Source organism: Dipodomys spectabilis, unplaced genomic scaffold, assembly GCF_019054845.1.
Source record: "Dipodomys spectabilis isolate Male_0828 unplaced genomic scaffold, ASM1905484v1 ptg000007l, whole genome shotgun sequence".
NCBI classification, from domain to species: Eukaryota; Metazoa; Chordata; class Mammalia; order Rodentia; family Heteromyidae; genus Dipodomys; species Dipodomys spectabilis.
In genome coordinates, this window is record NW_024870684.1 from 1,014,679 (window position 1) to 1,039,228 (window position 24,550).

Below are 24,550 nucleotides of genomic sequence, written 5' to 3' on the forward strand. Positions count from 1 at the left end.
GGGATGGACACTCAGTACCAAGTAGTATGGAGACCTATTTTCCTACACACATGAGTAAGCAAAAGAGATGTCATAAAATCATGTTTTTACTAATTGTCTTGGGTTATTACTGGATACAAAGCAATTACTATGAAGTTTGACTATAAAACAGCCCGTGGAATTGGATATAAAGATGGTCTTGGACTTTGGCCAAAATATTATTAGAAGTTGGAAATACTGGAGACTCAGTTCTGATTCTAACAAGACTCTTGAACATGGACTCTTAATTATCATTGAAAACTATGTACCGAATGCTGAATTTGATGACTTACATATGTTATCTGATGTATTATTTTTATTTTCTGAACTTCTAAAAGTTGTACAAAGGAGCTATAATTTAACATGCCCATCCAAGCATCTACTATTTCTTGATCAGAGCCACTCCTTCCATCGTTCCCATTTCATACTTCCCGCTCCCTTATCCACATTTATATACTGAATATTCTGGCTGTGTTTGGCCTTTGTTTTCTTCTTCCATCATATAACCTGGTCCTAATACTCCCCTTTCATCCTCATATACTATTTTCAAAGACTTTTCAGCCTAAATGAAGCTCAAGCAAAAGAAGTAATTTTCAGCAGAATTTAAATGTTTGGAGCAAGAGTGTACACTTAGAAATTTTAATCTTTTTTCTCTTGGTACCAGTGATTTGACTTCCCTAAAAAGTAAAACAAACAAACAAACAAAAACAGATTGGCCTTTGGAGAGTTAGCTATTTACAAACATTGAGCCTTCCATAACTTTGTACCTGAATCTATTTTTTACTGTTTCTAGGTCAGGATCGCAGTGAAGCCACTTTGATCAAGAGATTTAAAGGTGAAGGGGTCCGGTACAAAGCTAAACTGATCGGGATTGATGAAGTTTCCGCAGCTCGGGGAGACAAGTTATGTCAAGATTCCATGATGAAACTCAAGGTACTGTGCAAGCATTTCATTGTGAGTTTCTCAGGCTTTATATGAATGAGAGAGACATGACTGCAATTATTACTACAGAGAACTTTATACCACTGTTAGTTAATTGCTTGGTTCATTGATGAAGCATCGTATTTATTTACTGGGAAGAAGATGACTTAGCTGGCCTGTGTTAGTTGAATTACTTCTCTGCCATTGGCCATGTTTATCTTTCTTGTGTATTTTGTAGCATACTCAATTTTATTTTTATCATAAGACTCTTAGAAATTTGAAAGTGCAAAGTTACCATTTTTTATGAATTTTACATTTTTTTTCATGCAGTAAATGTTAAGGTGCAAAGTGACTTTTTCTTATAATTCCTATTATTTGACTCCAAACAGTTCATAATAAAAGAAAAATGGTATCTTTAAAGTAATGAGAACTAAATAATTAGAAGTTAACAGAAAGAGATTGCTGATTTTAAAGGTATTAGAGTGTTTTCATTGAGAAAGCTGAGGATGAAATTAAAAATCTGAATTTTAAAATTTATTTTAGATTTGGAAAACAAGTAAATTGTTTTATTAAACATGCTAAGAATTTGGTGTATATATATATTCTGCTTATATTTTACATTTTCTGCATTTAAAACATATAATTTATTTTTGAGATTATAAAGTTCATATATGTTAATTATAAAATATTTTGAAGATATTCAAAATGGTAAGGAAGGAAATAGAACTAAGTCCAAATCCCATAAATAAATATTAACATTTTGTGTATGATTTATAGTCTTCGTATATCACATGTCTTTTTCCTCCCCTAATAATATATATGAGCACTCTTACATACATTGCACTAGTCCATGAGGATATATTTTAAGGATTAGAGCAAAAGAAGTGGCTTACACTTACAATTCTAGCTACTCGGGAGGATGAGATCTGAAGAACACAATTCAAGACCAGATTGATAGGATATTTCAAGATATGTGTTTATTTCCAATTAACTACCCCAAAGTTAGAAGTGGACCTGTCATTTGAAGCTAGCCTTGAGCACAAAACTAAGGCTCAGGCCCTCAGTTCAAGCCCTAGAAACAGGTTGGAGGAATGTGGAAAAATACAATAAATGCCTAAAAATATTGGTAAAACACCCACTACATCACCTTTTCTTCATCGTCTTCTTCTGCCTCTGCTTCTGCTTCTGCTTCTGCTTCTTCTTTTGGGTCTGGTTGTGGGGCCTGAACTCTGGGCCTGGGCACTGTCCCTCAGCTCTTCAGCTCAAGGCTAGTGCTCTACCACTTGAGCCACAGCGCCACTTCCAGCTTTTTTCTTTTTGCTTAAGTGGTGCTAAGGAATCGAATCCAGGGCCTCATGCATGCAAGGCAAGCACTCTACCACGGAGCCATCGTCCCAGCCTCCTCCTCCTCCTCCTCCTCCTCGTCTTCCTCCTTCTCCTCCTCCTCCTCCTCCTCCTCCTCCTCCTCCTCCTCCTCCCCCCCCCCTCCCCTCCCTCCTCCTCCTCCTCCTCCTCCTCCTCCTGTTCCTCCTTCTCCTCCTCCTCCTCCTCCTGTTCCTCCTTCTTTTCCTCTTCCTTCTTCTTCTTCTTCTTTTTGTCATTCATAGGGCCTGAACTCAGCCTGAGCGCTGTCCCTCAGTTCTTCAGTTTCAGGCTAGTGCTCTACCACTTCAGCCACAGCGCCACTTCTGGCTTTTTTCTTTTTGCTTATGTGGTGCTGAGGAATCGAACCCAGGGCCTCATGCATGCAAGGCAAGCGCTCTACCACTGAGCCACCTTCCCAGCCTCCTCCTCCTCCTCCTCCTCCTCCTCCTCCTCCTCCTCCTCTTCTTCTTCTCCTCCTCCTCCTCCTCCTTCTCCTACCCTCCTCTTCCTCCTCCTCCTCCTCCTTCTCCTCCTCCTGTTCCTCCTCCTCCTGTTCCTCCTTCTTTTCCTCTTCCTTCTTCTTCTTTTTGTCATTCATAGGGCCTGAACTCAGCCTGAGCGCTGTCCCTCAGCTCTTTAGTTTCAGGCTAGCGCTCTACCACTTAAGCCACAGTGCCACTTCTGGCTTTTTCTGTTTATGTGGTGCTGAAGAATCAAACCCAGGTCCTCATGCATGCAAGGCAAGCACTCTGCCACTGAACTACCTTCCCAGCCCTACATCGCCTTTTCTTTCGTAGACATTGGTGATTGATTGATTGATTGGGTTATTGGAGATTGAATTCAGAACATAGATTACTAGGCAAGAATTCTACAACTTCAACCATACCCTCTAGAGCCATGTATTCAGTCTTGGATGTAGGATCTTCTCTAACTTTTCCTAGGCTGGCCACAAATTCACTCTTCAGTCTCTTGCTTCTGTCTCCCATATAGCCAAGACTATAGACATATGCCACCAGTCCAGAACTGCCTCTCTTTTCTTTATTCTATTGTGAAAATACCATACAGAGCAGTTACAATTACCTGCCTCTCTTTTCTTAAGATGTTATATAACAATCTTTAATAGTTTGACTTCTAGTATAAGTATACTAAAGGTATAAAGGAATCAAAACCATAATTTCACAAAATATCATTTCAGAATTAATGTATGTTTTTCATAATTGAGAAGGATCAATAATGAGGCCCTCATTTTTTTCTAAACTAAAACATGAATGAAAACAGGAGAAAGTATTGTACAGGAAGAAATCTAAAGGCTACCTTTGGACCTGGTACATGCTGACCATCACCAAGAAGGTGACCTGGATACAGTGGGAGCCCTTGAATAAGAAAGATCATTCTGCTTGGCTTATCCCGACCCTGTCCAACCTCAGAGTTGAATGTAGTACATGTGCTGAAAATCAGATTTTAGAGCTTGAGCCTCATATTCTTCAGACTTCTTCAGACTCCAAAGTCTGCTAGAGCTTTCCTTCCACTCCAACAAAATTATAGTCATAATGAGGATAAAGACCTGGGTCTTGATTATTCATGAAGCCACCTCCTTACTGAATTCAAAGCCAGACAAATAAATGGATCTAAACGATAGCATCAAGAAGATGCTATACTTAGCAGCGCCCCCCCGCCCCCTATATACAGAGACTTAATTCTCACCCAGTACACCAGTCTTCTGAGGAGGAGAGAAGTCAAGCATTTTTTTTGTCTCCAGTATCCAAAAGACATCCTTTCAACAGGAACCTGTTGTAGAGCAATACTGGCCTAGTACCTTCATGGAATCATGAAGGACATAGTAGATATGAAATAGGGATTTGCTTTACTTCTGAAAAGTTCTCCCACAGGATTAACATTGGGCCACCCTAGCTGGAAAAGGTCCAACCATGATTACCAACATTCTGTGTGTGTGTGTGTGCCTGTGTGTGTGTGTGTTATTCTTGTGTGCATGCATGCATATGTGTACATGTATGTGTGTTACATATGGTGAAATGCTCCACAACCAGGAGGTTCCTGAAACCCTAAGAGTTTGTCCTGCCATAACACTCCTGTCAGATACAGTCAACTTGTAGAAGCATTCTTGGTTCCTTGAAAATTGTGTTTCATTATTCGCAAGGTGCTGAGAAGAACGTTGACATTTTGGCTCCCAGTGGTGTTTTCTTTAGGAAACAGAAACATAAATGATCGATTCTCCATTTGGCCACCTGCCCAGGCAAAGAAGAGACAGAGAAGTACAAAATGCCTCTTAGTGTTCAGAAAAGACCCACTTGCTCATTGTAAGCCGTATGAGAAATGAAAAAATCCCTTTCTCTTTTACTAGTTTCTGAAGCTGGAGCATTTTTCATTAGAGAATGTTCTCTGGGATTACAGAGGTCTTACAGGGGATTTGTATTGCGAATATGAGTGGTCACTGGCCTGTGTGCAGGCAAAAATGTATTTTAATTGTAGTCAATGTGTTTTAATTTATAGACAACAAACACTCTCACAGATACTATGTCCTTGAATCTTATGAAGCAGATATTTATCTCCTGTTTATAATTAGCATACAGAAGACACCCAAGAACATGGTTGATTTCCAGGTTTCTAACAGTGATGAATTCAGGTAGCTAAGTAGCTGCTTAGCTGGTACCAGCCCCAAGTAGCACAAGCAGGCAGATAAGCAAAGGCCCTAATCACAGTTGTCTTTGAGGCCTTTGCTGGCTCCTTATGGTAGTGAAAGAAAGATAGTTTAATAAAATTGGATTTTTTTATATTAGGATTAAGGTTAGTTTTCTTTTAAAATTTTTTGTTATTATTGTTTTGTTGCCATTATAAAGGTGATATACAGAGTGGACATTCTGTTTCCCCAAACATAGCATCTTATGCACAGTCCTTATGTCCATTTGTCATGGGAAGCCAACACCAGCACCAGCATTCTTAAGTGCAAATGCTCTAGGAACACACTTGCTGGCTCTTCTCTCTTCTCTTACATATAGATATACATTTATGTGTGTATATGTATATATGTGTATATATATATATGGATAACTATACTATATTCCACCATGGGTGTGTATATATATATATATATATATATATATATATATATATATGTATGTATATATATATATGTATATCCACCATGGTATTGTTTGAGAATTCCTTGGAACAAAGCCTTAGAATCTAGTCAGCACCAGTATGTCCCCAGGGTCATTGCTATTCCAGATTGTTTTTGAGCCTGGTACTTGGAAGACTTTTTGGCAATGAAGTTATTATAGCTATTTTTCCATCCAGGGTGCATTCTTCCCTGTTCCCAGTCCTGTGCTGCCTTTGGTTCAGAAGAACAAAGAGGGAAATCTCCCCTGTCCTTTGGCTTGCCCTCCAAGTTTTTCCTATGTGAGGGGCTCTCTCTTGGTTCATTTGTGTTGCTGTAAGAAAATGTCTCACAGTAGGTAATTCATCAGGGGAAAAATGTATTTTCTCATAGTTTTGAAGGCTGGAAAGTCTAAGACCAACATGCTACTAGGTTCATTGTCTGGAGGTGATCCAGTTTCTCCGCTCCCCCAGGCTGGGCCTTGTTGCAGATTTCTGTGAAAGAGATTAACAACACTGTACTCTTGTGGCAGAATAAACAAAAGGCATGTGTCTTTTTATAAGATGTCTATGGAGGTATTGCCTTCTTTTCTCCTGCTAAAGGCTCTACCTCCAAATTCTGTCACACTGGGAATTAAGTTTAAACATTTGGCTTTGGAGGTGACACATGATTGTAGCAAGAGGTTGCCTAAACAGTCTTTTGTCTGGATACTTGAGGTTTGGAACATAGAGAAGTGGAGGCAAATGATATTGTACTCCAGTCCAGCTAGAAACGCAGATTTCAAAGTCAAGTTCCCTAAGCCCAACTGACTTTGTCCTTTCAGTTTCTCCCCAAGTCAAGGAAAGTCAGGTCACTTCTCTTGGAGTACTGATTTATGGGAGCCTCCATTGGTAGCACTGAACACATAGAACTAAAACAAAATTTCAGGCATAACTGAGCTTGCAGGGCATTGTGTACAGGCAGACAATTGACAACTGATCTGTGATAGACTGACAGTAGGATTCATGAAGAAAGGTTAAGTCAGGGAAACAAACAAGATATAGTTACTCAGTAAGGGTATTGCTAAGAAAGAGCCACATTGAATGGGCTTGAACTCTGAACTCCAGGCTTGGGACCTGTCCCTGAGCTCTTCAGCTCAAGGCGAATGCTCTACAGCTTGAGCCACAACACTACTTCTGGCTTTCTGATGGTTTATTGGAGATAAGAGTTTCACGGACTTTCCAGCCCCGGCTGGCTTTAAACAGTGATCCTCAGATCTCAACCTCCTGAATAGATAGGATTACAGCCTGTAATACAGCGCCCAGTTGTCTCTGCTTTTTGAGGCTTTTTTTTTTTCATTCTCAATTGGCAACTGAATCAATTCATTTCAAGGTTTTTTCTCTGGTTAGAACATTCTGTGTTTCTGTGAGTTAGATGCCTTGAGAAAGAGTGGGCGGCCTGGGAGGGAATGAATTTCCCACTAATAGTTATCTAAGCAGGAACTGGACCACTAACTGTAATGGGTATTCACTAATTACTACAAGATATTAATCTCTTATTTCTACTCTGCTATACCAGGCATTGTATGAGGTATACAATTTACCAGTTTTCGTTTAATTCTTTCAACCATGTAGCAATACTGACATGTGTGAAACTGGTACTAAGTTAAATTGTTTGTTCCAGGTAATAGTGGACCAGGAATACATCCAGATGTTGTATGGCCACAGAACATTTTCAACACCCAAACTTAGAACAATCAAATGATCTCCAAGATGGTGCCTTCTCTATCCCTCTGGCTTCACTTACTGCTTTCTATACCAGTCATTTTCCCAAATCAATCCTGGGAAAATTCTGTACTGACAGTAGCATAATCTCCTATTACCTTCTAGAAAGCTAAAGCTGAAATTATCTTAGAAAATTCTTCTCCTGAAATCCCATCACAACTGCTGAGTCTGGTTTAATTTTACATATGTTTAGATGAATGGTAGTGAGAGGCTGTGAGACCCAAGGTGTCTAATGCATGAGCCAGGCCCTTGGGCAGTGATCTTGAAATGCCTTTACTTGCTGAGTGGGAAGATTGTGCTTTGTGACTGTCACCAAAGAGGCTCATTTAGGTACGTCTCACTACCCTTAGCTTGAATTCTATCAGCTTTGGGACTGAAGCCTCTGGATAATAAACACTCATTTAAAAATTGTTTACTGTGACTGTCTCAAGTACCAGAGTTAGAACAATAAGCAAAGTTACATCCTTGATTTTTGTGAAGCCTAAGTTATCATTGACTTATCTGTATATATTAGGCTTATGAAAAGTTTGGGAAGGTGGGGAAATAGGTGCTTCAATAAATGGAATGAATTTGCTTGGTACTTTCCTTGAATGTGTAGAAAGCATTGGGAAGAGATAGTAGAAAATGCAAACTGCCTTTGGATAAAGATTATAGGCAATAAGCATAAAACTCTGAGGACCAAAATTTTTCTAGGCAGAATAGACACATAAAATTTAGTATCAATTCTTTTCCCTTTTATATCTGTATTTAACACAGAACCCAGCAAAGGTATTACTATGAAGTCCATAATGTTTTCTATCATGAGATCCCCAACTCCTAACCAAAATTCTAGGCATCCCATAAATATTTCTTAGTCATATGAGTGAATATTTCAATATGTACTTATACAATGTTGAACAAGCTAAGCCAAGGGCCATCCCAAAGCATCAGGTAGATATGAACCTGTGGTATGGAGACACATGGAAGGTCAAGAGGGAAAGACTGAGCGATTGGTAGCCCTGTTACCTCATGTGCCTTTTGGCACCGGACGGAATTTTCTAATGAAAACACTGAAATACAAACTATGTCTTTCCTTTTAACAGGGTGTTGTTGCTGGCGCTCGTTCCAAAGGAGAACACAAACAGAAAATCTTTTTAACAATCTCCTTTGGAGGAATCAAAATCTTTGATGAGAAGACAGGGGTAAGTGAAAGAATAATATGGCCCTGTGAAATTGAATCAATTGATAGATGTGCCCTTAAAAGCCGCTTCTGTCTGGGCAGGAATATCAAACAAGCATAAAAACACATAAAGCAACTGACAAACTTGATCAACTGTGATCATCCATCAAAGCCTGTCCCTCCCTTCACTGACTTGACCACAGTGTGACTTGACTGTATTGCTTGCAGTGTAATTGTGATAAAAGTGTCACAACATCCCAGTAACATAATAAGAGATTGATGAGCTTTGATGAGCAGTAGTAATGTGGCAGTTTAAGTTAAATTTCTTTATATGTTGGCAACTTTAGTGACATACTCCCTACAGGGAGACAATATAGGTCTATACACTTGGTCAAAGTATCCAGACTCTCTTGAGTTTAACCTATACACCTTGCAATTGCTATTATCAAAAAGAATAAATAGAGGCCTCAGTCTTACCAAAAATGTCTATTACTTGCAGAAGTAGGAAATGTAAGGGCTGATATATTTGTTAAACTCACCAAGGAAGTGACTTGGGATTTTATCAGACTTAGAGCTGCAATAACTCCTCAAGCTTGCCTAATACTGTTGGTCATATTCATTGGTGGTTAAAAGAGAAAGAGAAAAAAAAGAGGGAGAGAGGCAGAGGGAGAGAGAAGAAGTCTAAGAACATGACAACAATGAATGTGGTTTCCTTTTATTCATTCAGTGTTTTACAGCTTATACCACATCTCTACCTATATCATTTCCTTTGAATTTTCCAAACATAATTTATTAAACACTTTATAAACATCTTTAACCAGTCAAGTCATCTGATCTTGGCAATTTTGCATTATCTTCTCATCCTTGTTTTGACCAGTAGCATAAGGGTGATAATATGATAACTTAAATGTACAAGTGTGTTTTTTGAAGAAGAAAAAAGTGTGGGAAAATTACTTCTAAATGAACAAGTCATGAAACACATGTTCTCCAAAACAACATTATTCACAATAACCAGCAGATAAAAACATTCCAGTGTCCAGTGATGTATATATAACAGAACAGAAAGCCATGGAACCACGAAATGCTAGCAGGTGCTACAACCTGAATAAACCTTGAAGATACTATGCTGAGTAAGATAAGTCAGGCATACAAAGACAAATGTTGTGTAATTCATCTAAATGCCATTCCCACAGTATTCAGAATCAGACTTTGTAGCTGTGGAAATGGGCTCCTGTTTTTAACAGATAGCATTCTAGATTGGGAAGGTGAAAATATTCTGGAGAAGGAATAGTATGTATGGTTGCAAAAAATACCTGAATGTAGTTAATATGCTCACCTATATTGGTTAATTTTATATGTTATATATATATATATATATATATATGTATATGTATATATGTATATATACATATATATCACAATAAAAATAAGTAGAGATGATAACATTCATTAATACCTCCTATTCATGTTAGTTATTTTCCATGCATTATTTGGTTCCATACTTACAGTGCTCTTAAGAGATAGTCATGATAATAATAATGGCTAGTATATTTACCCAATTTTTGTTACAATGGTAAAATGTTGGAGGCAGGCTAACTCTACAAGAGAAGAGATTTATTTAGCTCATAGTTCTAGTTGTTTAAGTCATGGATCTGGCACCAGCTTGACTCTGTAAGGTACCTCATGGTAGATTGCATCTCAACAGTATGAACATATATATAGAAAGGAGATCACAGCTCAAAACATGGAGCCAGGGGCAGAATGGGGCCACAAACCCTTCCAAGAGTATTCCCCAAGTTGACCTCAGGACCTACCACTAGACTACGTCATGACCTCTATCCTGAGATTGCTATGCTAATCTGTCTGCCAACCTTTATTTTCTGCAAACAATACGAAGTTTTCTATCCTTTATATCTTCTACTATAAAATAGCAGAAGATATCCACCTTCCACCTCTCTGGTGGGAATTAAATAACCTGACACTTACAAAGGATTTACAATAAGGTACATTATATATGCTTAATGAGGTAGCTGCTATGATTTTCTGTACTCTGAGTGCGTCTTCCAAGAGTATATTTGTTGGAAGAAGTCCTGGTAGTTTGATCTCTGAGTCTCTTCATCTACAATGCCTGTTTCTTTTTAGGAAAAATGAATTTTCCAAGTTCGCCTGTGTTTTCTACTTTTGTTGTGAGAATGTTCCGTGAGATAGGAAACAAGGAAGGCTCAGAAAAATACTTACTACATTAACAAGATCTGGAAACAGGAAGCAGAGAATGTAGTAGTCAGGACTCAGAAGATAGGCGTGAAAGGAGTTCTTAGGCCATTTCTCTATTGGAGTTTTCTACAGGAAACTCAAAACTAGATGCAGAGCCAGTTTAGGATTGGCTAGGTTGCATAATTCCTTTCAGCTCTAACATAGAGGGTGGTTCCAAGTTGCCTGACAATTGGCTCTGGGATGACTGAGGCGGAGTGAGGAATACTACTTCCTGTTGGACATGGGCCACAGAGAAACCTGGCTCTGAATTGTTATGTCTAAGAATTAGTTTAAATTAAAAAAAAAGAATTAGTTACATTGAGAGCAGTCCCTTCCTAGACAGAAAGGTTTTTCTTAAGATGTCAAAACATCATAATATACAGTAATTTAAAAAACTATTTATACTAAATCTCTGTGCTGAGGAAAAGTCAGGATTTAACCTCACATTAGTCTGAATAGAAAAATCAATGCATTTTAACTTTCATAAGCGCCTCTCTGAGCCTACTTTGGTAGAAGGGAATTTAGAATGATGGTTCAGGCATTGGTAGGGAATGGACCAGATTCCAGTAGGATTAAGCCACTCTTGCCTTCATGATTGCAAAGTATGATTTCAAAACTTGGAAGATTTTCTTGGAGAGATTGTATTTGGGAGTCTTGTGCTCAGTTTTGAATCCCACTTTGAAAAATCAAAGTACATATACCCTAATCAGGAGTACCTGGATAGGTAGGGGACTAGAACCGATGCTGGGCCAACTTTTTGACACAGATGGGGCCTCCAGGAGTTTGAGGCCACAGAAGGTGGAGCACTTCAGGTGTTCTGCAAACACATAGACCACTGATGACCCTTCATCATCCTCTATGGGAGTCAAGTAATGTGACCCTGCCTAACTGAAAGATACTTTTATAAGGATTGATCTGACCAAGTATTATGCTGTCATCTCTAGTTCTCTTCCTAATCCCAGGCTTCTCTGTTACCAGGGCAACCCATATAACCTAAGATAGAGAGCAGAAGCTGGGGTACAGAGTAACTAGCATTTTATCTTTATTTAGGGCCATGTTTCAGGAATTGCTATCCTGTCATGTCCTGTCTTTGCACCTGCCCACCAACAAATAGGCCATGCCCAGCTAGTTAAAGTCCTAATCTCCTAGATATTAACTAATGAGGGAGGTACTTGGTACTCTTTACATTCATCTCCTTCCTCTTTCAAAGATAGCTAAACCAACCCCATGAAAATTGCCACCAAACTTCAAAACAGAATTTCTGATTTTTTTCTTTGTTTTGAGCTGCACAAACACATGCCCACATGCACCCCCCCTCCCAAACACAAATACTACCACCACCACCACCAACAACAAGAACAAGAACAGTATAGTCATTATTTCAGCTCAAATTCATTTGGCTTGGTGGAGAGATGTCAGATCCCTAGTGAAGAACTGGGAACGAAACAGACTTGAATGTTTTCTGTCTGGGTTAGCCCACTCTAGTTCTGTGTGATTAACATCAGGTCCCTGTAATGTGGAGCATCTGTGTATGCTTCTCATGAACATAATTCACCACAAGTGCTGGAAAGATGGTAAGAGGGATTAGATTTTTTTAAAATCTGAAGTAGAGAAGATGAAAGCCCCAAAAGTTGCCTAGTAGAAGGAGCCTCTTCGATCTCAGCTGCGTGACTCTAAGGAGTGGAACCACAACTCCTTGAGAGAAGTTACTAGAAAGCAGTCTCTGTTTTTTCAGCAAGAAGCCTTTCTGTCAGACAGAGCTGCTCAATGAGAATGTAGAGAGGGACTACATCTATAGGAATGAGCTTACCATGGCTGGGGAGTAATCAGGCCAGGGTCTTGGGATAGGAAATTGCTGAAGAACATAGACAGGTAGGAAGGAGGAGTTGGGCACAGTCAAGTAGATATCTTTTTCTTTCTTTCTTTCCTTCCTCCCTTCCTGCATCCCTCCCTCCCATCCTCCCTCCCCCCTCTTTCTTTTTCTTTCTTTTTGTTTGTCAGTCTTTCTCTCTTTCTTTCTTTCTCCCTTATTCCATCCCTCCCTGTTTCTTTTCTTTCTTTCTTTCTTTCTTTCTTTCTTTCTTTCTTTCTTCCTTTCTTTCTTTCTTTCTTTCTTTCTTTCTTTCTTTCTTTCTTTCTTTCTTTCTTTTTCTCTCTCTCTCTTTCTTTCTTCCTTCCTTTCTTTCTTTCCTTTCTTCCTTCCTTTATTCCTTTTCCTTCTTCCTTTTTCTGTCTTACTTGCATCTATCTTTTTTATGCCAATACTGACACTTGAACACAAGACCTATGCAATGCCCTTTAGTTTTTTCTTCTCAAGACTGACCCTCTACCATGTAGCCCACATCTCCATTTGTGGGTGTGGGGTGGTTAATTGGAGACAAGAGTATCACAGATTTTTTTACCCAGGCTGACTTCAAACTGAGCTCTAATTAGATTTTACCCTCCTACGTAGCTCAGATGACAAGTATGAGCCACTGGCACTGGGCTTTAAGTGATTTCTGGGCCCAATTCAAAGGTTATGTTTTTCCTTTAAAGCAGTGCCTATTGATGTTCTTTGTTTGAAAAACCTCCTTGGTAGATTAAGGGCAGAAACAGTTCCTTAACCTTTGTCCTTTGCCCAGCAGGGACAGACTAGACTGTACCTTGCAAAGCAGGAATCTAAGTGGAACTAGTTTTTTCTCCATATCAAAGAAATTGAAAACTGGGTCTTTGTCATGTGGAATGATAAATCTTAGTTGTTTGTCTTGTCTAAAGTATTTTTTTGCTCAAGCTTGACTGCAGTTTTTCCCCAAAAAAGCTGAGAAAAGAAACATTTGCAGAACGTGACAATAGCTGGAATTTGAAAATCCAAAACCTGTCAAAAATGTTTTGATCCCAATTAAAGAGACCCTTTGTAGCAATTTACACCCTGTCTTGAATTTCAAAGAACTCCTGATTCAGATCCTTATATCAGTAAATTTTTCTTTTACTATTAGCATGTTGCAGGGCATAAATCAAAATTGCAAGCTGTTCTTATATTCAGATACCTAAATGTTGCTAATCTATTGAAGATGTAACATATAACTTATCTGTTATTTGTAATAGAGGGACTGGTACTAAATCTGCAATAGAAAAGGTTTTAACTTTAATGTGTACTTAGGTCTTCAGACCATACCAGTGGATACTTTCAAGGGAAGAGAGATGTTATGTTTATTTTCTAGATGAGGAAACTGAGGTTCTGGGGGTGTACCTGACCAGTGTGTAATCTCAGAATAGACATTTCAAACAATGACCTGCAACTTGGAGGCGAACGTCATTGACCTGTTTCTCTCTCAACTTAGAATTTTAATCCATAGGATCACCACAACTTTATATGATATGAAAAGCATAAAAAATAATTTAGTATAAAGGGCTATAGTGATCTACATCAGCTTTTCAAGATGTTGAACCATCCTTGTCATATTAACATGTGAATTTTACTTGGTCATTTGAAGGAGCCATACTTACTGAGTTCTTCCGTACAGTAGTCTAAACATAAGTCTGTAAAATAGATGGTGTGATCATCATTGTACAGGTGAGAAAATGGAGACACCAATAATTTGACCCACACAGCTAATACACAGCAGACCAGGATTCTATTCTAGGTAACCAGGTCCAGAAGACTTGACACTAGTGAGAAGTCATGAATAATAACATACACTTTATAAATGTATGAGAACAAACTCCCATTATCTCTCTCAGATTGTCAGTTGGCCCCTTTTACTTATTTCCTTTCTACTCTGATGAGCTGTCCTGCGTAGAAGGAATGCTGACAATCTAACTCACAAATGATTAGTTGATGACACATTGGAAGCTAGATGGCCTTGATCCTGTGGAGATAAAGGTGAATAAATAAGACAGGGTCCTGATCCCTGAGGCATCCATTGTCTGCTGGAGAAACCACACTCCCAAAGTGAATTGGCAGCTGCTAGGGTACAAGTTTGATCAAAGTTGTTGGTGATTAGCAATTGAGGCTTAGTTTGCCTAGAATATTCCTGAAAATCTTCACAGGAAAAGCTACGCTGCCTTAGTGGTAAAGGAGTAAATTGGAAAAGATCAGGTAAATAAATCAAGGTAGAGAAAACAGTATTTCTGAATGTACAGACGTCTAAAGAGAAAGGTGTTTGCTCATTCCTTCTTCCTCCAGGATGTATTTATTGAGTGCCTCTGTAAACACTGAGATAAATAAGGCTGTATCTTTCTGTTCATCACAGCTGTCTATCTAGTTAGCACAATGACTCATACCTAGCAGGTTCCCAAGAATATTTATTGCAGCAGAAAATGAATTAGTGATTAAGAACCAGCAACCATACAAAGAGATGCAAGGGCATACAGGTGAGAAGTGGGAAATGGCTGAGGATTCAGAATTGTCCCTCATCATAGATGGTAATTATGTCTAAAATCCAGTGGGATGCATTTAAATTTCAAGGCTGATTTAATCATTTATTCCTCACTGAAAATCAGGTGCTGCCTTAGTTGGGTCTGTCCTTCCTTGGCATAAACAAGTATGCTTAGGGATGGTAGCTGAGGTAAAAAAGGGAGTCTGGTCTCAGGGAGGTAAGAAAGAATAAAAAGAGGCTATGGGGCAGGACGCAAAGACCTTGTGTCCTCTGGGACATTTGCTGTCATCCTGGCCAAGAAGATTCTCCTAAGATTGGCATGAATGATTAACCTGTAAGCATGATCATGTGGTTATGGCTAGTGGCCTTGTTGGTCAGGTCTCATTTCACAAGTTCTTGGACGTTTTCATTATCCTCTTCTTACTGTTGAGTCACCTAGAACAGATAAATTAAATGATTAGCCTAAGGTTTCTGTTTGTGGTAGAAATGAAATTCAAATTCAAATGCAATAATACCTGGGCTCATTTTCTTTCTTTTACTCCAGAGATTTTATTACTCTACTCATTCTACTTTCTTTTTTTTTTTGTCAGTCGTGGGGTTTAAACTCTGGGCCTGGGTACTGTCCCTCAGCTCTTCAGCTCAAGATGAGCGCTCTACAGCCATAGTGCCAATTCTGGTTTTCTAGTGCTTTATTGAGATAAGAGTCTCATGGGCTTTCCTGCCCGGGGTTGGCTTTGAACCATGATCCTCAGATCTCAGCCTCCCGAGTAACTAAGATTACAGGTGTGGGCCACCTGCAGCTGGCTACTTTCATGACTTGCATTTAAGGAATTTATGTAGGCATTTTTGGTAACCACAAGTTTTAGAGGAAGAGACTATAGGGCAGGAAGTTAATTAAAGACCAAGGCTGTTAAACATTTTACAAAGCTCAGACAGACAGATACAACAGACAGTAAGTATTTTCTCATAAATTAGGAATTGCAAGTGTCATGTCCAACATTCATGGGGACTAAAAACCTTCTTATAAGTACTGGATTCTAAAACCTAATTCTACTTTACATGCAGACTAAGTATTTTTACATAATATTTGTAATACTGAATTTTTAATGCAACTAAAGGAGGATGTGTTTTGTTTTATTGGATAGAATTTCATCAAGACAGTTCATCATTTTGAAAAACTACAGCATTGTGATACTCAACATCACTGAATTACTAACTCTGTCCTCTATTATAATTTCCTGCATAACTGTTGTTTTCACTGTGATTTTATTTGGTCTTTCTTTAATGTAAAATATAAATAAATGCATTTCGACTATATTGAGTTTAAATCTAGGTTTATTTATTACAAGAGAGTATAAAAAATATGACGATACCATTATATCCTTCTACTCCAATTGTAACTAAACATATACGCGTAGAAATTCACATGACTTTTAAATCAGAAGCCATCTTTTCTTTTTTCTTTAAGATACAATTAGGATATTTTGGTTTATATGTAGGTAGATGAAACTGTATGTGTGTGGGTGGATTATATTATTATTTCTAGACAATGAATGAAGCATTAAGAAATATTTACTGTAAAAAAGGGACTTGGAGGTCAGATAAAGATGGCTGAGATCCATTGAGACCATTTCAATTGGCTTGTTCATTTGTCCCTTCATTCCACAAGTGCTCATTAAGCCAAGACGTTGACTTATAAGCCATCAAAGCCACTAAGAGGCATCCAGGGATAAACAGCAAGCAGACTTCCCTTTAAGAAATAATATAGTCTAGGCAATCATACATCTCAATACCTAAAAACTTATAGAATCATGAATATATTGAGATAAAAATACAAAATGAACATCAGAGTTCATAGAAAGAACTGATTGCTTCCATCTATTAAATATGGACTAAACTAGGGAGACAGGGCTAAATCTAGAGGAATACACAGAGTTTGGAGTTAGAGAAATGGGAGGATAGACAAAGGCATTATAAAGAGCCTTCACAAGGTAGGAGGAGAAAGACAGGGTAAAATCCAGAAGAGCAAGATGTCTGATGGTTCTGGATGGGAGAATACAGGATTACTGTCCGTGAAGACTGAACCTGAGAAGCAAGTCAGGGGACAAACTGAAGTGTCATGTCCTTTGCAGCCTCCATTCTTATTCTGTCTAATCTCCCTTGGTCAATGAAGAGCTAGGAATGAAAAAGAAGGCCAGTGTGGTTCTCTTTAGGAGGATCCAGTCTGAGAGTAGATAAAGGAAATTCAAAGACAAGACTCTCCAGAATCTTCAGGTTCCTCAGCACCTTCAGTTTGATCCAGTGAGCATGCCAGTGCAGCAGGATCTGCACTGATCTCCCCTGGACTCCTTCACCACTGTTATCATGCTCTTTGGCTTATCTCTAAAGTGTCTCCAATTTAGCTGGTAACCTTGGTTGAACATCTCTCCAGTTTCTCTTACCTTGGTAACCACCATTCTGTTCTCTGCTTCTATGAATTTAATGTTTCTAGCTAGATTCCATATATAATCCAGGTCATGTGGCATTGTCTTTTCTGTGTCTGGCTATTTCACATATCATTATATCCCCCAGGTTTGTCTTGATTGTTTCAAATGGCAAGCTTTCCTTTGTAAAGGCTGAATAGTTTACTAACTTTTCTTTTTCCATTTATCCATTAATGGGCACTTAGGTTGACTCCACATCTTAGCTGCTGTGAATAGTGCTGCAGTGAACATAAAGTACAGACATCTCTTTCACATACTGATTTCATTCCCTTTGGATGTAGTAGCTAACTATCCCTTTGGGGCCTGGATATATGGTTGTTTAAAGAAAGCTCCTTAATGTTGCTATGCTTTTGTTTACTCATCTATAAGATGGGAATAATAAAATATGTTTTAGGGTTTGTATAAGATTTGGTTAATCTTCTAAGACTTGGAATAGAGCCTAGCATAAGAAAAGTTTGTAAGCCTAGCTCCTGTGGCTTATGCCTGTAATCCTAGCTACTTGTAAGGCTAATAAAGGGAAAATCATGATGCGAGGCCAGTCTGGGGGGGGGGGGGGGTGGAGGAGGGGCTAAAAGTTTGCAAGATCCCATCTGTTTTATGCAGTGGTGCATGTCTGATATTCCCAACTTATGTAAGCTGAGATTGCAAGGACCATGGTGCCAGGCTAGCCCAGACTGAAAGGTCAATGAGTCTCCATCTCTGTAGAAGGAAGCTAGATATGATGGTACATGTCTATGATTCCAGCAATCATGGGAGGCCTATAGTAGGCAGGTTGCAGCTTTACCATGTATCCAGATAGGAAGCAAAATCCTATAATAAAGATAACCAGTGAAAATAAAATGGAGCTGCAGGAATGGTTCAGTAGTATCAGTATAGCTCCAGCCTAGAAAATGCAAAGCTGAGTTCAAACCCTGAGTAAATACTCTAGAGGATGAATAATAATAGTGATAATAATCATATATTATGCTATATTATCCTAGTTTCTATTCAGTCTTTCTTTATACTCTAAGCAGAATTAGGAAATCTTTGATAGCATCTTCTGCTCATGTTGTCCTGGCATGTCTGTATCAAAATGAGCTGACTTACTTCCCATCAAACTGCAACCTCCACGAAGAAGTTCATCTCACCCATTGCTGTATATTTGAGGATTGACACAGGAGGAATGTAACGGTGAATACTAGTTTGTCACTAAAAGAAGAAAAGGCTTTCTGATAGGGATAAGATCAAAGGGAAGAATGGAGGGAATAAGGAAATAATATTCAAGTTATGGTGAGATACACTGTCTGGACCAGGTATTAGAATCCAAAATGCTGGCTCTGTCATGCAATGAATGAAGAAAGATGCAGATGCATGAAATGTCCAGTTGTAGGAGTTCAGGGATTGAAGGCCCCTTAGTTATAAAACCTACTCATTTACAAATAAAGAAACCTAGAACCCAAAGAGAACTGAACCCTGAGACATCCCAGCAAATTATGTGCGAAGCCTGACACCATGATGAACATGTCTGAGTTATCTGCCTACAAAGTTGGAAATAAAATCTTATCTTCTCATTCACTTCATTTTGTCTTCCTCTTCCCTTATAGTCTTTCCTTTCAAATCCATCCCCAGCCTTACTAAACATCAGAGAAATCAAAATCTTAAAGAGTGGGAAATGTCTTGTTGATGCTATTAGATTTTAATGGATCATAACAGAAGACGAATTTATAGCAGAAAACCAATAATACTTTTTATAAATTGGCACTGCCAGGAAGATGACTTCTGTGAGATAATGCAAAGAACAAATTCTGTAATTCATGGACCAAAGAGAAAGGATGGTCCTATTTAGTAAAAAGAAACATGAAGCTGTCAAGCATATCTGGAAAACTCAGGAATAGGTATTCCCTTAATGGATCCCCTTTTTTAAATAAGTTTTTTATTGTGAAAATACTGTACAGAGGGGTTACAGTTACATGAGCAAGGTAATGAGTACATTTCTCTCAAGCATTTGTTGCCTCCTCCTTTGTTTTTCCCCTACCATCCCTCCCCTCCCACCTTTGGTCCTTTTTATTTCATAAAATGATGCGACATGGATTTTTAAAACTACATTACGCAACTCCAAATTTGAACTACTAGGATGCAGAATTTTGGTAACAAATTTTGAATGTTGATTTTAAATCAGTATTGATATATTCCTCAGTACCACACAAGAAGAGAATTGAAATTTTTCTTTGCTAAGGTATGGGTAGACAAAGAGGATCCTAAGAAGGCCACATTGAGAGAATATCCAGGAAGCGTAGGATAGACCAAGACATCAATTTCAAATGTCAAGAGTGGGGAGTTTTAAGAAAAATTCACCATCTTGTCCAGTTCTCCACACTATCAAATAAAATGCCTGAAGTACAATATTGCTGATTAAAGGAAATAGTAAATATAGCTTATTCTTTTGGTATCTTCTTTTTTATTTTTTTCTTATATATTTTGTGTTTATAATTGCATTTTTATTATCTTTATGTAGTTGTACAAAGTAGCAGCCATTCAACACTTTTTGGGATTTTTTTTTGTCGGTTGTGAGGCTTGAACTCTGGGTCTGGGCACTGTCCCTCAGCTCTTCAGCTCAAGGCTAGCACTCTACCATTTGAACCACAGCACCACTTCCAGTTTTCTGGTGCTTTATTGGAGATAAGACTCTCACAGACTGCTTTGTATGTCCCTCTCCCACAGTATAACCCCTGCTTTCACTGTATTTGAAGTCGGTATAATTTGTGGAGGGGAAGGGGAAAAACAAGTCGTTTAAATAAGGATACAGGTGGACCTGTTGCAACAATGAGAAGTACAAGTTGTCATGTCAAAAATGAACTTTACAACTTGGCGGGGGGAGGTGGGGGAGGATTGAGTAGGGGGGAAGGGAGGATGGGAAGGGATGGGAAGGGTAAACAAAGGAGGAGGCAGCAATGCTTGATAAGAAATGTACTCACTATCTTGCCCATGTAATTGTAACCCCTCTGTACAGTATTTTCACAATAAAAAAAAAAAAAAAAGAATCTCACAGACTTTCCTGCCCAGGTTGGCTTTGAACCGCGATCCTTAGATCTCTGCCTCCTGAGTAGCTGGGATTTCAGGCGTGCGCCACCGGCGCCCGGCAACACATTCGTTTTGAATAGAGTGCACCTTCATCAACACCGCCTTTTTCCACGAAGAGGTTATATTGTTGTGTGCTTGCTGCTTTTGTTTGCTTGTGTTATTTAATTCACTCATCTAAGGAGTCAGTAAAAAAAGAAACTGTTATCATTGGACAGATGAGGAAACTTGAGACCAGACAGGTTCAGCTGTCTGGTCCAAAAGTTACATGGGTGAAGACTGATTCCAGCATGCTGTGGTGCTAAGGCCCCCATTCTTTGCAGCTTCGGAGGGATTGTCTTTCAAGGGCGTGCTTAGAACCTACTGCAATCAGGAGGCCATTCATCTACTCCCCAGGGGCAAAGTCACATGGGTCATGGCATTGTCATCACACACACAGGCCCTGCAATTGGCTTCTGTAGGGCTTGTTAGCCATGGACTCAAAGATTCCTAGCTTTAAATTATTGTGTGTTTAGAATCAGTCATTGGCATGTCACCGGGCTGTTACCTCCGCAGAGGAGCAAGGATCACGGGAAGCACTCTTAAATGAATGAGAGTAAGTAATTGAAGTTTTTGGAGTTCTGCAGCCTTGTCATCCTTATTTAATTTTGCTCTTATAGAGCTGCCACACCTTGTATAGAAACAAATAAATATGGGGACATACCAGTACCACCTTATTTGTGAAGGGAAGTAGGTCACCCATGGGTGGAAACATGTCCACTCTGTACTGGCTGATGGTTCTCTCTCCATCCTAGAGTAAGCCAGAAAGTTCTTAAGGAAAGCAGCATAAGGGCCAGGTGGAAGATCTCTAGTTCAGCATCTCTGGGTCCTGTGATCACTGCTCTACTTGCCAACTTGTGATGCTTTGGAAGAGCTATTCTTTTAAATACTTCAAAGATAAGAATTGTATGAGGAATTGTGTTATTTGTAACTACCATTTTGCTGCTAATTGCCCTAGTATTACTAATTGCCATAGTATTAATGGCCAGTGCTTAGTAGTTCACTAAGTCTGTTTTTGTGAATTCCTCTTTATGTCTTGATTATGATTTTGTAGCCTTGTTTTATTTGGGGACATGACTGAGACTTCAAAGTTAAAGATTAGTACAATTTAACAAGACGGTTCCTAAATTTCTGTTCATTTATTCAGAAATGTATGTTGAATCTGGACGCTGGTGGCTCATGCCTATAATCCTAGCTACTTAGGAGGCTGAACTCTGAGGATTGAGGTTCAAAGCCAGACTGGCAGGAAAGTCTAGGAGGTTCTTATCTCCAGTGGACCACCAGAAACTAGAAGTAGAACTGTGGTACAAAGTGGTAGAGTGCTAGCCTTGGACAAAAGAGCTCATGGACAGTACCCAGGCCCTGAGTTCAAGCCCTATGGCCAGCAACATGTGTGTATTGTGTGTGTGTGTGTGTGTGTGTGTGTGTGTGTGTTGACCACCTGCTGTGTCATGGAGAGATGAGAGGGGTTTGGATACACTGAGGAATAAGGAAGGTCCTTACATTGTGGAATTTACATTCTGATATGGGGAGACAGAAAAGAAACAATATATATACATACATGGTACAGTCTGCTGCGAAGTAATTGGCATTGTGAAGGAAAGAAGTAAGACAAGGTCGAGGCATTTCCCTACTGTACGTTTTTTGTCCTCACAAAAGGGCTCATGATCGTGTGTATTGTAAATCACCCATATTAGTGTGCTCTGGGCGTTTCCTGTAGCTTTGAGGGTCAACTGAGTAATGGAGAAAGACACTTCTGAAAATTCTCATCCTGATTCCAGAGGCTGTTACACTTGATAAATCAGAATTGTTCATTTGTGAATCTCTGCTTTTATTTAGATGGCTGATTGTTTCATTGGAGGTCCACTGTTCATTTTTCTATCTCCCCCATTTATTTTAAATTTTAATTTAAAACTCATTTTCTGTGGCTATGCTGGGGTTATTTAACAGGTGCTTCTGTTTTTATGAAGACACTCTTTGAAGGAGCTTTCCATCTTGAAATTGTGAGACTGTAATTAGGTGCAGCACTGATGTGATGATTCTTTGGGCTTCTCTGAGGTTATATGCAACAGTAGCCACCGATGGAAAAGCACTGAGTTCTCATGCCATAAAGAAGCAGGTGCTCATGAAGGGCAAGGGACTGAGTCCAGGTAAGATAAACCTAAGCTGACCCATCCATGTATGCAGAGATGTGCAGGGAGGAGCCTGGGGTCTGAGGACCAAGAAGAATCCTGGGAAGAGATGTGGAATGGCTGTTGGCTTGAATTTGAGTGATTGCTTAGTAAACATATGTGCTGTTGGATTGTAATGACAAAACCAACACTGCAATAAATAGAGATGGTGAAAATCATGGTTAGATCTTCTTGAAAGAGCTTTGCAGACCTATCATCTCATACTTTGTGAATCACTGTACCTCTGAGCAGCTCAGAGTTCTCCTTTGAAGTTCGAGGAAAGTCATATAACTCACTAATCTTTGTAATCTTTCAAAATAGAGGTTTCATCTTCTTTTTTTTTTATCGATAATGACTCCAACGTTCAGAGAGGTACATCCCATCCGAGAAGGGTAACCTGCCACTACACTGTTTCTACAACCCCAGTGTCATAGCTAAGACAAGAGAACCAGGTTGTGAGTGTCTTGCATTGATGGTTAGGTGTTACGAGGAATAAAAAAGGATGTAATGATTGGTTGGTTGGTTTACTTTTCAGCATTTGTGCTGTAGTGACTAACTACATGGCTTGGATTCTAGGGTTAATTAGGAGGACACTGGTGCTTTCCCCTGCTTTTCTGGAGAATAGAAATAGCCTTGCTAACTGCTAGTGGATTTCAAGATGAAGGGTAGGGGATCACAAAACAAAACAAGAACAAAAAAAAAAATCACTGCTCTGTAATGGCAACTGCATCTGGGCATTCTGTGTGCCCTATTTCTGGGTACTTTGTTGGCCCCCAGAAGGAACTTTTGGAATTGTACAAATTTCTTTGTCAAGTTTTCTTTCCTGCCTGGTTTACTTTCCTGCCCGGCTATGTCTATAAATGTTCACTGTGAGTGGCATCTCTCAACACTCACCTGAGACAGAAAATATCAGGCTCATTGGTCTTCCCATGGGTTGCAGTCCACTCTCTTTTAGCAATCCCTTTCCAGCTTCCTTTTACTTAGATGAATAGAAGTTTCCATAAAATATATTAAGACTTTACTTAAGGGGCTGAGATTTGAGGATTGTGGATCGAAGCAGGAAAGGCTAGGAGTCTCTTATCTTCAGTTAACCACCAGAAAGCTGGAAGTAGAGCTGACTCAGGTGAGCATAGTAGTCTTGAGCACAAAAGCTCAGGGACAGTGCCAAGGACCTGAGTTCGAGCACCAGGAGCAGCACCACATACAAAAAGGTATCAAGGCATGTACACAAGAGATTACACCTCCACTTTTGGTGTTATTACTGACTTTAACACCAAGGAACTTGTTCTCCTCATTTTTCTCTCTGTTTTCCCATTTATCTAACTTGTTTTCATTTCTCCTTTTCTTCTGCACTCAGTTATATATGGGCATAGATATTTAGTTTTTTTTTCCTATCATATTGTCACATGTATTTTCTAGAAGAAATTACTGAGTACCTGCCTTATGTAACTTGGTATAAAAAGAAGTATGTATAATGAGTCATGTAAATTTCAGGAAGTTGGGTACTGGAAAGGAAATGAATACTTATTGAGTAGTTGAGCATGTCAGTATTGCAGTCTCAATTCCTAGAAGACCAAATCTGCACAGCATGTAAGTCTCATCTCTTCACCAGTCCTGAGTCCTACAGGTGAGGAACCCACCTGTGTGTTTTGTGTGTGTGTGGGTTCAGTTATGGAGCCTGAACTCTGGGCCTGTGCGCTGTCCCTCAGCTCTTCAGCTCAAGCCTAGCACTCTACCACTTGAGCTACAGCGCCACTTCCGGCTTTTTCTGCTTATGTGGTGCTGAGGAATTGAACCCAAGGCCTCATGCATACAAGACAAGCACTCTACCACTGAGCCACCTTCCCA

The 24,550-nt window shown here is 39.2% G+C and overlaps 1 protein-coding gene across 3 annotated transcripts in view; it reads left to right on the forward strand.

Annotated features, from left to right (window-relative positions):
* Dab1 (DAB adaptor protein 1) overlaps positions 1-24,550 on the forward strand; it is a 382,111-nt gene that overhangs the window by 247,142 nt on the left and 110,419 nt on the right. For all 3 annotated transcript variants that reach the window (XM_042699211.1, XM_042699210.1, XM_042699212.1), the window contains 2 exons: positions 812-951; positions 8,265-8,363. In XM_042699211.1, coding sequence (XP_042555145.1) covers positions 812-951; positions 8,265-8,363 — 239 coding nt within the window. The remainder of the gene's footprint in view (positions 1-811; positions 952-8,264; positions 8,364-24,550) is intronic.